At 45.0% G+C, this 14,223-nt stretch overlaps 1 protein-coding gene across 3 annotated transcripts in view; it reads right to left on the bottom strand.

Annotated features, from left to right (window-relative positions):
• Positions 1 to 14,223, bottom strand: part of LOC139277225 (POC1 centriolar protein homolog A-like) — a 238,359-nt gene that overhangs the window by 158,618 nt on the left and 65,518 nt on the right. For all 3 annotated transcript variants that reach the window (XM_070895387.1, XM_070895386.1, XM_070895385.1), the window contains 3 exons: positions 13,080 to 13,187; positions 9,847 to 9,962; positions 1,475 to 1,608 (listed from right to left, as the gene is read on the bottom strand). In XM_070895387.1, coding sequence (XP_070751488.1) covers positions 1,475 to 1,608; positions 9,847 to 9,962; positions 13,080 to 13,187 — 358 coding nt within the window. The remainder of the gene's footprint in view (positions 1 to 1,474; positions 1,609 to 9,846; positions 9,963 to 13,079; positions 13,188 to 14,223) is intronic.

Raw genomic sequence — 14,223 nt, forward strand, 5'->3', positions numbered from 1 at the left:
CAAACCACACTGATATAGATAGGAACTTTAGAAAATCCTTTAAATAAATGTTCTTGCCACCAGTAGTGACTGTAACTCTGCCTCAGGTTCCAAAAAAATATACAACTATGAGTCAACATTTTGAAACATGAAAGATGATCAATAGAGGTTGAGCGTCCGAAATCTGTAGTTCCGAAATTCGGAATGTTCCGGAATCCGGACACCAGGCTGATCAGTGGTGGGGTCATCCAGAAACCGGAAAATGTTCCGAAATCTGGACTCCCCCGCCTACGGTCGGCCGACCTCACCCCGACCCGCCCGATCTCGCCTCGGCCCTCCCAACCTCGGCGCGACCAACATCGCCCCGACCCGACTGACCTCGCCCCGGTGCCCGACCTCACCCAAACCTCGGCGCGACCGATATCGGTCTGGCCCAACTGACCTCGCCGTGACCTACATCACCCTGGCCCAACCGACCTCGGTGCGACCCACATGGCCCCGACCGACCTCGCCCCGGCCTGACTGCGCCGCCCCCCCCATCCCACCTACCTCGGCCCAGGCAAAGACGTTCCGAAATCCGGAACGGCTTCGGTCCCGAGATTTCTAGATTTCGGACGTTACACCTGTATTACAAACCAAACATTCTGCAAATTATCTTCACAATAAAAAAATTCAAATACTGCATGTAGAATATTGCTTGGAAGCACATTTTGCAACAGACGTATATCTTCGTTCTCATCTACACAGCAACAAGATAGGTTAGATGGGGAAATTGCAACACTGCAAATTGAACACTTTCAACATCATGGACGAGTTTACTTGTCTGGGTTTTATTCGGCTGCAGGAACTGTAGGTCTTCAGTCACATGCACAGCATATACAGACCCCTCCTGTAGGGACTGCATCCATATCCAATATTGGAAATGTCAGTGGGGTGTAACACAAAAGGTAACTTTTTTAGGCCAAGCATCTCAAATCTAATTGAGAAGCCTAGTTTACTGTCACTAACTGATATTTGGGTGAAGGACACAGAGGCCAAGAAGGGAGGTTAAAGCCTCATATCCAGTACCACGCTCAAGGGCTGGTACAGTCGAATCTAGAAGGATGATTCCTTCTTTTGTAAGGAGGAAATACTCTACTCTGAAGTGATAGTCTGCTGCAAGGAGGACATTCTCAAAGATATCTTAAAGTTGGTACACATGAAGAACCCGAGGTCCTGTATTAGCTCAAATTGAGATTTCTTGAAATTCAAAAGAAACCAAAGGAAATGAAACAATCTGAAATGTCCTTGTAGCCTAAAGAAAAGCCCTCATTATAGTATGCACTTCTTTGATAGGACATGCAAAAGTAACTAATTTAGAATGGAGAGCACTAGCAAAAAAAACCTCTCGCCACAATCTTACATAGACAGTTACACCATGCAAACACAGAGGCCCACCGCTATCAAAATAAAAACATTCCTACTGAAACAAAGAATTCTGAAGTAACCAGCTCACCTGATGACCATGCAGGGTGTAGAGTAACTTCCCCTCCAGTAAATCAAGTATTTTCAGCGTTGAATCATTAGATGCAGTGATGAGATAGTTTCCATTTGGATGGAAAGAGAGGCAGTTTACCACAGCACTATGCACTGTAAGAAAATAAAGATTACCTAACTTAACAATCTTCACTATTTGAATGCAAGTACCCGACACACCAATAGCTTTTCCAAAATAGAAAAGCCTGACCATTTTGGAATTAATGACGTCAGTTCAATGCTCATTTCCCCTGTTCCTCACACAGAATGAGAAGCATACCCCACCCACTGAAAACCAATAGATTTTGGCCCGGTCCCCAAGAAACAAAAATAAGAGGTCAGTATCAAATTTAAAATAGCTTCATCAAGGAAATGATGGGATGACAAATGATGGATGTGTGGTGAATGCCTATATTTGAAGAATGGAGACAACCTTACAAGGGTAAACTTTCCTTCTTCAGTTGGGATCCTTCACAAACTAGCACTGATATAAGAGTGGAATCAGGACGAGCAAATCCACTACAAAGAACAGACAGTCTGACTGCAAGGAGAGACTGTCAAAACAGATAACACCCACATGGTGGTAATAATATCACTTTGCAAAGTCGTGCAAGTTACTCCAATTCAAAGCTGCTTCAATGGAAAGACGTTTTAAATTAGCCCATGAGGTAGTCAACTGGTGTACCCTTGACTGAGCCCAAAGGTTTCCTGCCAGCTAAGAGTTATCCACATGGAATGCAACCCACCATCACATTTCACAAACTTTATTTTATATAAAGATGGAATTAACAAGTGCCTTTCAGCTGTAATCTTCAGAGTTGCCAGGATTTACAAACGAAATCCAGTGCAGTATAAATATGGCATTAATTTATTATTCTCGCCCCCTCTTATTTACTGTCTCTACTTTTCCCTCTTTTCATCTACATTTCCTTTTCTCTCATTATAGCCCGTTACATTTTTGGTCCTTTTCTACCCTCCTGACTCGAGATTGTTCAGCCTCCACGGGCTCAAGTTTCGGACCCCCGCTAGAACAGTGCACATCGGAGAGGCCCGCCTAATTTGCAGATCAAAAATTGCGGCGAATACATACCTCGCGATTCTCTGACAGCTGTAGACCCGTTTCCAGCTCGGCGCGGCGCAGCAGGAACTGCTGGGGGCGGAGCGACAGCCCCGCACCAAAAACAGCGGCGGCAGCCGCATGCGTGCGCAGTAGCTCCTGGCCCTCCCAGCGCGTCCTGTCTCCAGGCGACGACCCTATCCCTGGCCGAAGGGACGTCGCCCCTATTCCCGGCCGAGTGGCCTGACACATCTTACCTCGTCGGCGGGGCCCGCCTGCCCAGCATCTCGCTGGGGACGGGCTCTGCCCGAAGAGTGTGCAGCGGCCCAGCATCGGCTGCGTGCGGGCCCTGCCCGAAGTTCTCGACGGCGGCGGGGCCCACCCGTCCGGCATCTTGGCGGGGCCTGTTCAGCATCTTCTCTCTCCCCCCACCTCGTTCAGCGTCTTCTCCCTACCACCCCCCCTCCATTCAGCGTCTTCTCCCCACCCCAACCCTTCGCATCTTCTCCTCACCCCTCCCCATTCAGCATCTTCTCTCCCCCAATTCCCCCCTCGCCTAGCATTTTCTCTCTCTCACCCCCTCCCCCCCCCACCGTTCAGCATCATCTCTTCCCCCCCCCACCACCGTTCAGCACCTGCCCCCCCTCCCCACAGCACCGTTCAGCATCTTCTCTGCCCCCACCCCCGGCCAGCATCTTCTTCCTTTCCCCCCCCCTCCCCCACCCATTCAGCATCTTCTCTCTCCCCCCGCCCCCCCCCCCCCCATTCAGCATCTTCTCTTCCCCCCCCACCCCCGTTCAGCATCTTCTCCACTCCACCCCCGTTCAGCATCTTCTCCTCCCCCACCCCCGTTCAGCATTTTTCCCCCCCTTTCTTCCCCCATGCCCCTCCCCATCTTCCCCCCCTCTTTTTCTTCCCCACCCCTTCTCTTTCTTCACCCAACCCCCTCAGTTCCCCCCTCCCTCTCTTTCTTCTACCCTCCCCTTTCCTCTCTCTCTTCCCCACCCCCCACTCCTTTCCCCCCTCACTATCAGAAACACCGACAGAGACACAGAGAGAGAGAGAGAGAGAGAGAGAGAGAGAGAGAGAGAGAGAGAGAGAGAGAGACACTGGGTGGGCCCCGTCCCCGCTGTTGGAGGGCTCCCGGTGCTGCAGTAGGTGAGAAGAAATAATGTTTTATTTATTGATTGATTTTTTTATTTAATTTTTTTGATTGATTTATTTATAATTTCCGATGATGGCTCTTTATTTGTAAAAGTGAAGTGTTTAGTGTTTGTAAACTTCCCTCCTCCCCCTGCCCCCGCCCCCCACCCCCCCACCCCACCCTAATCTCTCGTTCCCTACGCCTGATTTATAAGTGTAGGCAAGCTTTTTGAGCGTACAAAAATCTACAATTACTCCATTCTTAGTTTGGAGTAAGTTTTCGCTTGCAAAACAGGCGTAAGTGGCTGGACACACCCCCTTTTGAAAAAAAACATCTGTTCTAAAATGAAACTATTCTAACTCACTAGAACTGGAGCAAACTAAATGCCGAGAATTGCAATTTCTAAGATGCTCCATTCGAAACTAGTTGCTCCAAAAAAATAGGAGCAACTCAGGCCGAAACTTGAACCCCATATGTTAACGTATTCTCATACATATGTCCCAATTCCCTGTGCCTTGGAGAGCATCTCACTGGCCATTATACCTAGCCAAGCTTTCAGTAATGAACTTTAGTAAATCCTAGACACAAGTTGCAGTACAAAAGGTAACGTTACACAGCAGTGAGGTCTAAAGTTACATGGGTAGGGACATAAGTAAACCTTTTTAAATTCCATTTTAGGAACTGGATAAACAGCTTTTAAGTGGGAGAGCCCGAAGGTTGGTCTGTACTGTTGAGCGTTAGTAGCAAGGAAGCTATATTTGGGAAACAGTGCATGCTTTCTCTCATTCTGTCTTAGGTATCACATAAAACCAGTTGATACAGTTGGTGATTACTCCTCCATAGTACAACTGCTGCATTGGGAGGCCAATTAATTCTGACTGAAAACAAAGCAGTGCCCCCCACCAATGGTTTATAGCCTTTAGTACTGGCTAGATTAACACATCATACCACTTACGGCCAGCACAATCCCAGATTCTGGAGCTAATATCAGCATCAATATCTAGAAGAGAAGTACTACAAAAGACCATGTCCTCAGGATAGATTTTAAAAAAATATTCCAAGAAAGTGTGCCTCCACAAACTGGAGCCCATCAAACCTGTTATGGGCCATGAACTCCAAATAAATTTTTGATGATCTAAAAATCACAATTTGGCAAAAAAATAAGGCATCTCTACTGTAGGTAAGTGAACTGCCTGGACCTGTCTGTATAATGATTGAAATAGTGACACATGAAATTAGTGTTACTCAACAACACCAGCCTGTGTCAGTCATTACTTCATGCCAAAAAACAATACGAAACACGAATAACTATTGTCAAAAGGTCCATTAGCGTCATCATAGGCAGTCCCTCGGAATCGAGGAGGACTTGCTTCCACTCTTAAAATGAGTTCTTAGTGGCTGAACAATCCAATACAAGAACCATAGACTCTGTCACAGGTGGGGCTGGTTTGCCGCACGCTCTTTCCGCTGCCTGTGCTTGTTTTCTGCGTGCTCTCGGCGATGAGACTCGAGGTGCTCAGCGCCTTCCCGGATGCACTACCTCCACTTAGGGCGGTCTTTGGCCAGGGACTCCCAGGTGTCAGTGGGGATGTTGCACTTTATCAGGGAGGGTGTCCTTGTAACATTTTCTCTGCCCACCTTTGGCTCGGTTACCTTGAAGGATTTCCGAGTAGAGCGCTTGCTTTGGGAGTCTTGTGTCAGGCATGCGAACAATGTGGCCTGCCCAGCGGAGCTGATTAAGTGTGGTCAGTGCTTCAATGCTGGGGATGTTGGCCTGGCCTAGGACGCTGATGTTGGTGCGCCTGTCCTCCCAGGGGATTTGTAGGATCTTGCGGAGATATCGTTGATGGTATCTCTCCAGCGACTTAAAGTGTCTGCTGTACATGGTCCATGTCTCTGAACCATATAGGAGGGCGGGTATTACTACAGCCCTGTAGACCATGAGCTTGGTGGAAGTTTTGAGGGTCTGATCTTCAAACACTCTTTTCCTCAGGCGGCCGAAGACTACACAGGCGCCCGAAGGCTACACTGGTGCACTGGAGGCGGTGTTGAATCTCATTGGCAATGCCTGCTCTTGTTGATAAGAGGCTCCCGAGGTATGGGAAATGGTCTACGTTGTCCAGGGCCATGCCATGGATCTTGATGACTGGGGGGGCAGTGCTATGCGCGAGGACAGGCTGGTGGAGGACCTTTGTCTGACGGATGGACCCAATCCACATCCGGACCGGTGTCAAACAGGGCTGTGTCATCGCCCCAACCCTCTTCTCAATCTTCCTTGCTGCCATGTTCCACCTCACAATCAACTAGCTCCTCGCTGGAATGGAACTAAACTACAGAACCAGTGGGAACCTGTTCAACCTTCCCCGTCTCCAAGTCGTGTCCAAGACCACCCTAACCTTTGTCGTCGAGCTACAGTACGCGGACGACGCCTGCGTCTGCGCACATAGAGGTTGAACTCCAGGACATAGTCGACATATTTACTGAGGCGTATGAAAGCATGGGCCTTACACCATTAGAGCAGCATGGGCATCAAATACATCAAAATAGGTTAAAAAGGCATCTGAAAGCTAAACAATACTCTGCATAGTTGAAAAATTGAGACGACAGTTCTGTTGTTCATGTAAAAACTAACTGGTGCTCTATGGGCACAGCATGCCCTCTGTTCTGTGCAAGAACAAGAGGGGCAACATAGGAGATGTACTGATGTCAGTCAAAGGGATATTGTGCATTTATAAAACATAAGAACATAACAACCTCTCTGCCTCTATCTTGTCTACCTCTTTCATTATTTTAAATGTTTCTGTAAGATCACCCCTCATCCTTCTGAACTCCAACGAGTAAAGACCCAGTTTACTCAATCTATCATCATAAGGTAACCCCCTCATCTCCGGAATCAGCCTAGTGAATCGTCTCTGTACCCCCTCCAAAGCTAGTATATCCTTCCTTAAGAAAGGTGACCAAAACTGCACGCAGTACTCCAGGTGCGGCCTTACCAATACCCTGTACAGTTTGCAGCAGGACCTCCCTGCTTTTGTACTCCATCCCTTTTGCAATGAAGGCCAACATTCCATTCGCCTTCCTGATGTACCTGCAAGTTAACTTTTTGGGATTCATGCACAAAGACCCCCAGGTCCCTCTGCACCACAGCATGTTGTAATTTCTCCCCATTCAAATAATATTCCCTTTTACTGTTTTTCTTTCCAAGGTGGATGACCTCACATTTTCCGACATTGTATTCCATCTGCCAAACCTTAGCCCATTCGCTTAACCTATCTAAATCTCTTTGCAGCCTCTCTGTGTCCTCTATACAACCCGCTTCCCCACTAATCTTTGTGTCATCTGCAAATTTTGTTGCACTACACTCTGTCCCCTCCTCCAGGTCATCTATGTATATTGTAAACAGTTGTGGTCCCAGCACCGATCCCTGTGGCACACCACTAACCACCGATTTCCAACCCAAAAAGGGCCCATTTATCCCAACTCTCTGCGTTCTGTTAGCCAGCCAATTCTCTATCCATGCTAATACATTTCCGCTGACTCTGTGTACCTTTATCTTCTGCAGTAACCTTTTGTGTGCCACCTTATCGAATGCATTTTGGAAATCTAAATACACCACATCCATCGGTATACCTATATCCACCATGCTCGTTATATCTTCAAAGAATTCCAGTAAATTAGTTAAACATGATTTCCCCTTCATGAATCCATGTTGCGTCTGCTTGATTGCACTATTCCTATCTAGATGTCCCGCTATTTCTTCCTTAATGATAGCTTCAAGCATTTCCCCCACTACAGATGTTAAACTAACCGGCCTATACCTGCCTTTTGTCTGCCCTCTTTTTTTAAACAGAGGCGTTACATTAGCTGCTTTCCAATCCGCTGGTACCTCCCCAGAGTCCAGAGAATTTTGGTAGATTATAACCAATGCATCGGTTATAACTTCTGCCATCTCTTTTAATACCCTGGGATGCATTTCATCAGGACCAGGGGACTTGTCTACCTTCAGTCCCATTAGCCTGTCCAGCACCACTTCCCTAGTGATAGTGATTGTCTCAAAGTCCTCCCTTCCCACATTCCCGTGACCAGCCATTTTTGGCATGGTTTTTGTGTCTTCCACTGTGAAGACCGAAGCAAAATAATTGTTTTAAGGTCTCAGCCATTTCCACATTTCCCATTACTAAATCCCCCTTCTCATCTTCTAAAGGACCAACATTTTCTGAATATTCACATTTTACATTAAAATGAGTTAAAAAAAACGGTAACTCATGGGAGCATTTTTTTTTTAAAAAGATAACCCATGGACTTTGGGAGCATATTTTCAAACAATCTGGTCTAACAGTTTTACTGGCAATTAATTACGCATGTTACATTCAAAATATATTTTGAAATAATTGCATCAGCCATTGTGATCCACAAACCTCCATAAACATACCTTCAAACATACAGCTACACTGGGCATTCACTAAAGATCCTATAACCTATGTAACTTGCTTCGAGCACCTTGTGCTAAATCCCAGCACATGTCCTGCGACTTTTTCTCGTATGCCCTATATACCCTTTTCAAGCAATCTTTCCCTCCTGACTGTTATGTGGATGTTTGGAAAATTCTGCAAAGAGATAGTCTTCCTGTCAGTACTGCATTCACTTTCAGCCTATAGGCACAGCTAGAGTTCAGTAATTTTGGTTACTTTCTTTAAGGTGACACTTCAAAATTTGTATGGAACATTGCAAAATCCTGCCTGTTAGGTAACCCGAAAAGATACTTTTCATGGACAAAACTGCACAACCTACAATTTAGGAGCTGTGCCCTGGAAGTAATTAAATGTAGAAGACCTTGTGGAAGTGAACAAAGAGATCTAATGTTGTAGTTCACACACAAGTTATTGAATCCCATTTTCAGCTCCAAACCCCTCATACTAATTAAAAAAAACAATAACAGGTAGCAGAAAATTACTTTAAAGATGTCATCTATGTCAGGGTTCAGCCATAAAGAACTAAAAGTGCTGGCATTTATATGGTGCCTTTCAAGGCCACCGGACGTCTCAAATTGCTTTACAGGCAATTAAGTATTTTTTTAAAAATGTAGTCACTGTTGTAATGTAGGAAACGCAGTAGCCAATTTGTGCACAAGCAAGCTCCCACAAACAGCCATCATCATCATAGGCAGTCCCTCGAAGCAAGGATGACTTGCTTCCACGCCAAAAAGGGATGAGTTCACAGGTGTTTCAATGAAGGACCTAATATTCCAGATCCCGAAGTACATGTTGGAGGGTGGAAGATGCCTGTGCTTGGATTTTTTTAACCAGCCACCATACGGGCTTGACAGAGCTAGGTCTTGGTCCAGTGGCAAGGATTACTCAAGACGAACTGGAGATCAGCTCTGCTGCACGGACAGAGCGTGCGCACATATCGCTGGCACGTGCTGCCCCTGGGCCCTCGCCTCCTCTGGGCCCCGGATTCACGTCTCTCCTGGGCCCCGGTCACTTCCCTCTATGAACTCTTGCCGCTCCTTGGCCCCCTCCTGCTGTGCCTGCCCGCACTGCAATCAGCGACCTGGCTTCACAGCAGCACGGGCTGCTCCCTGCAGTGGTATGCTGCCGCACGCTGCTCCCTCCAATGGCCCCAACCTGTTGATGGTCTTGCAAGCCGGGACCGGGCCAGGACGCCGCACACTGCTCCCCCCCAATGGCCCCGGCCTGCTGATGGTCTTGCATTGGAGGGAGCAGCGTGCAGCGGCCCGGCCCGGAAATCGGCGTGGTCCCGGCCTGCATGACCATCCCACAAACAGCAATGTGATAATGACCAGATAATCTGTTTTTGTTATGTTGATTGAGGGATAAATGTCAGCTAGGACACTGAGGATAACCCTCCTGCTCTTCTTTGAAATAGTGCCATAGGATCTTTTATGTCCACTTGAGAGCAGACGGGGCCTTGGTTTAACATCTCATCCAAAAGACAGCACCTCCAACAGTGCAGCCCCCCCTCAGCATTGCACTGGATTGTCAGCCTAGATTTTGTGCTCCACAACCTTCTGTCTCAGAGGCGAGCGTGCTACCAACTATTATAAACCCACTTAAGGTATTCATTATTTCATGTACATTTGCTTCCTGGCTAGCTAAGATGCAGAACATAGAGAATGCAATCTACTTACCTCGATAATGTTGAAGAAGCTTATTCATACGAATATCCCAAACTTTTACTGTGTTGTCTGTTCCTGCTGCTGCAATACATGTCCCATTAGGATGAAAATCTACATAATTAACAAACCTTTAGGGAGGAAAGGAGGTAAGTTTTAGTTTCTTTATTATTCTCACCTTACTCAGAGGGAAAGCTACAGTAAAACAATTCTCTTTTGTGTTGACATTGGGTAACATAACGACTGAGCCAAACTGTACAAGTATCAAAGTAGTGGATGGGAACATAGAAAATCTGGATGAAGCAATGTCTCGACCTGACTGAATATCTCCTCTGTGTGTTCCAAAGTAAATATATTTGAGCAGTCTCAATCAATAACTTTTCGGCAGTTCACAGAACAAACCTTAATACTGTATTTCAGCAATCACTGGCAATTACACTCAAAGGCAACAAGCAAAGTTGCTGTACAAAATGAAAAGCATCACAATGCTGCAGCAAATAGTGGGCCAGAATTTACTGCAAAAATAAAGGTGAAGCTGACAGCTCTCACCATTCGATTTATGCAAATCGGACAGAAACTTCAGGCAACCAGAGAGACGCAGATAAACATGAAAATCCGAAACTTGCCATACGAGATGCGCTTCTCCTCCGTAAGCTGCGCAAAAACGACATCTCGTCGCGCCTCACCATTCAAATGTATTGAACGGTGTGATGTTGCTGTAATTGCATGGTAGATATGCTCTAAACATAAGAAATAGAAGCAGAAGTAGACCATTTGACCCCGAGAGCCTGCTCCGTCATTCAACAAGATCATGGCTGATCTTCTTCCTCAACTCCACTTCCTGCACTGTCCCCATATCCCTTGATTCCCTGAATATACAAAAATCAATCAATCCATGTCTTGAATATGCTCAACGACTGAGCCTCCACAGCCATCTAGGGTAGAGAATTACAAAGATTCAACACCCTCCGAGTGAAGAAATTTCTCCTCTTCTCAGTCCTAAATGGCCGAACCCTTATTCTGAGACGGTGATCTCTGGTTCTAGACTCCCCAGCCAAGGAAAACATTCTCCCTGCATCTACCCTGTGAAGCCCTGTAAGAATTTTGTATGTTTCAATGAGATCGCTTTTCATTCTTTTAAACTCTCGAACATAGGCCGAGTCGACCCAATCTCTCCTCATAAGACAATCCTCCCATCCCAGGAATCTGTCTGGTAAACCTTCGTTGCACTCCCTCGATGGCAAGTATATCCTTCCTTAGGTAACGAGACTAAAACTGTACATAAAACTCCAGGTGTGGTCTCACCAGGGCTCTGTATAATTGCAGTAAGACATCTTTACTCAGACTCAAATCTTCTTGTAATAAAGGCCAACATACCATTTGCTTTCTTAATTGCTTGCTGCACCTGCATGTTAACCTTCAGTGATTCATGTACAAGGACATCCAGTTCCCTCTGAACACCAACATTTCCCAATCTCTCACCATTTAAAAAATACTCTGCTTTTCTATTTTTCCTACCAAAGTGGATCAATTCACATTTCTCCACATTATACTCCATTTGCCAAGTTCTTGCCCACTCACTTAGCCTGTCTATATCCCCTTGAAGCCTCTTTGCATTCTCCTCACAACTTACATTTCCACCTAGCTTTGTATCATCAGAAAACTTGGATATATTACATTTGGTCCCCTCATCCAAATCATTGATATAGACACGCCACAGAAAGTTAGGGCTTGTCCATTTCAGTCTAAGTACCGTTTTTAACAGCCTGATAATTTTTAATTCCTGTCAAACATCGTCTCTGCTATTTAAAATGAACTTATACAAATGTGTAGTCCCATTCCTTCAGATTTTCATTGTTGCTGGAGATTTTGTTCTGTGTCTTTTTTTTCTCTCTCTCTTTCTTAATCCAATCTTTCTTTCCCTCTTTTTATGTTGCTTTCTGTACCTGATTTGACATTGAATTCACTATTCTAGCTTACACATTCTGGTTCAGACTCTGCGCTGTTACTTTAACAATACTTCTATCTGATTGGTTAAGGAGACACACAGTTGCTTTCCCTGCTCACCCAGATAACAGTTACCCTGTAGAGGGTGCCACGCTGTTTTGATCTCCCACTTGCAGCAACTTCCAGTGCAACGGGTCACAGATATCAAATGGGCATGGGCAAGTCCAAAGAACAGCAGTCTCCATTCGTTCGCCGGCTACAATAAATTCTGACCTATTGCTTTTCTAAGGTTGGGTCAAGCACATTGTTACAACAGAGTAAAAGGAGCTGAACCTTGTAACTAATTCACATTAAAATTGATTAAGGAGTGTTTATACAAAAAAAGTTCCAAGTCCCAGACTTCACATCAAAACTCCCCAAGTATAAACTTAATGCATTAAAGAAGCTCTATTGGGCACAATAGTTGGTAATATTGAAAGCCCAGGATTCATGAAGGAAACCTCCGTCACTAAATTTGTCACTGGATACGTCACAAATCACTCTCTTCATCAACTATATTTTGGAAAGTGGTAGTGCAAAGCTTAAGCTATACACAGGTTCATTAATAATATAAGCAGTAGCAATGGCAAAACAGCAGATAACAGTAGTTTACCAAAAATATCTATTCTCCCCGAATAAAGAAAATAATAAACACAATCTCCTGCCCATTCCCCATGTCGCCAAAGGAAATCAAAAATGTATTTTGACATTCAAATACCACTGTCAACAAATCACTGTTGGCTAATAACAGTCAGACTTAAATCCAATTATCTTCTGATTGCAAATTTAATTAATCTTAATGCAGGCGACAAGGCAAAATTCAGGTGGCATCAATCCAAATGCTTTTCTAATGAACCACTATTAACACATATAACATAACTAATGACATGCTAGCTAGTTTACCCCTAGCAATAATACACTGCGATAGTGAAATCCACAGCCCCAGTTTGGGTTGTTTCTTCAAGCAAACCTGTTTTCATCCCACCGCAGCCAAAATATACGCTATGGAAATGTGTCATGTTAGAATGTGTGGAAGGTACCTTCCTCCAAGTTCCTCCCTTTCTTTCAAGGGCAGCTCCACATCCTCACAACAGCACAACTGTGATCAGAAATTTGCTATGCAGAGAAATCATGGGTGCAAACCTACATCACATCATTCCACTGCACTGAGAGACAGTGCACGCAATACAAAGTAGCAATTATTCAACATTTAATGCACTAAACATTGAGAATTTGCAAACGTAAGTCATTAAAACTCTCACCCTCCATGTTCATAAAATGAATGTATACATTCTCTCGTAGCTTTATCCCAAATTTTAATAGTTTTATCATCACTGGCAGAAACAATGAACCGTCCATCTGGAGAAAATCTGGAATTTAGAAACAAAGAAGTTAAATTATAAAAAACAAGGACTAGTACTGAATCTGAATAAGGATACAAATTGAAATTAAAAATAAATCTCCCTCAGACATATTGGCCTGGATTTTACGGTAATAATAATGGTGAGGTCATCAGCCATTATTAAAGAGTAAATCACACAACAACTTCTGGCAGTTAAACGTGGAAATCAGAAGGTTACTGTGCAAGTTGCCCTGCTCCTCCTGCAAAGGGATAAGAAGAAATTTGCAACATTCAGAAAAACAGAAGCAGCTAAGTAGAAAGGATAACTTTCCACATTACTAAAATGTATATCAACATTGGGAATATTACTGAAATGAAGCAAAACTCAGATCACCTCACCCTCACTAGGAGCACTGATAGAGGACAGAATTTCTGTAAAAATACTTTAAAATACAAGCTTCAACATTATGAACTCAAAATTGGCCCACCCCTTTTTTTGGCGCACTCACCGGAGATGCGCCGCTTTTCTGCATTGAAGTGTTCCGGAAAAAAAAAAATCGCTCCCCACTTTGGCCGCTGTCCGGGTCTTCGCGCAGCGTGGCTAGTCAGGTCGGGGACGGAGCCAGCGTCCCGCACTGAAAACAGTGCCAGACGTCTGCACATGCGCACTGGAGTGTGCGCGCATGCGCAGTAACTTCTCGCCCCGAGCCTCGCAGTGTGCGTGCTGCAGCGTGGGACCCGATCATCATCATCATACCGGCTGCTGGTGCATCCCGCCCCTATCCCAGGCCGTGTGGCTTACCATACAGGCCGGCCCGCTGACTTCCCGGCTGAAGATAAAGGTAGGGTAGGACTTACTTCTATTTTTTCTTTGGATATTTTGAAAAAAATTAGGTAAATATGTTTTGTCTCTTGTGAATAGTGGTGACCATTTGTCAAGCCTATTTACCTGGTGCTATTGTGAAAGAACATAAGTGATGGAGGAACACCGAGAGAATATCTTATTTATTGAAGTGGACTTTATTTAGAAAATATGGGCACAATTTTGGCCCAATATAATCATT

Source organism: Pristiophorus japonicus, chromosome 12, assembly GCF_044704955.1.
Source record: "Pristiophorus japonicus isolate sPriJap1 chromosome 12, sPriJap1.hap1, whole genome shotgun sequence".
NCBI lineage: Eukaryota > Metazoa > Chordata > Chondrichthyes > Pristiophoridae > Pristiophorus > Pristiophorus japonicus.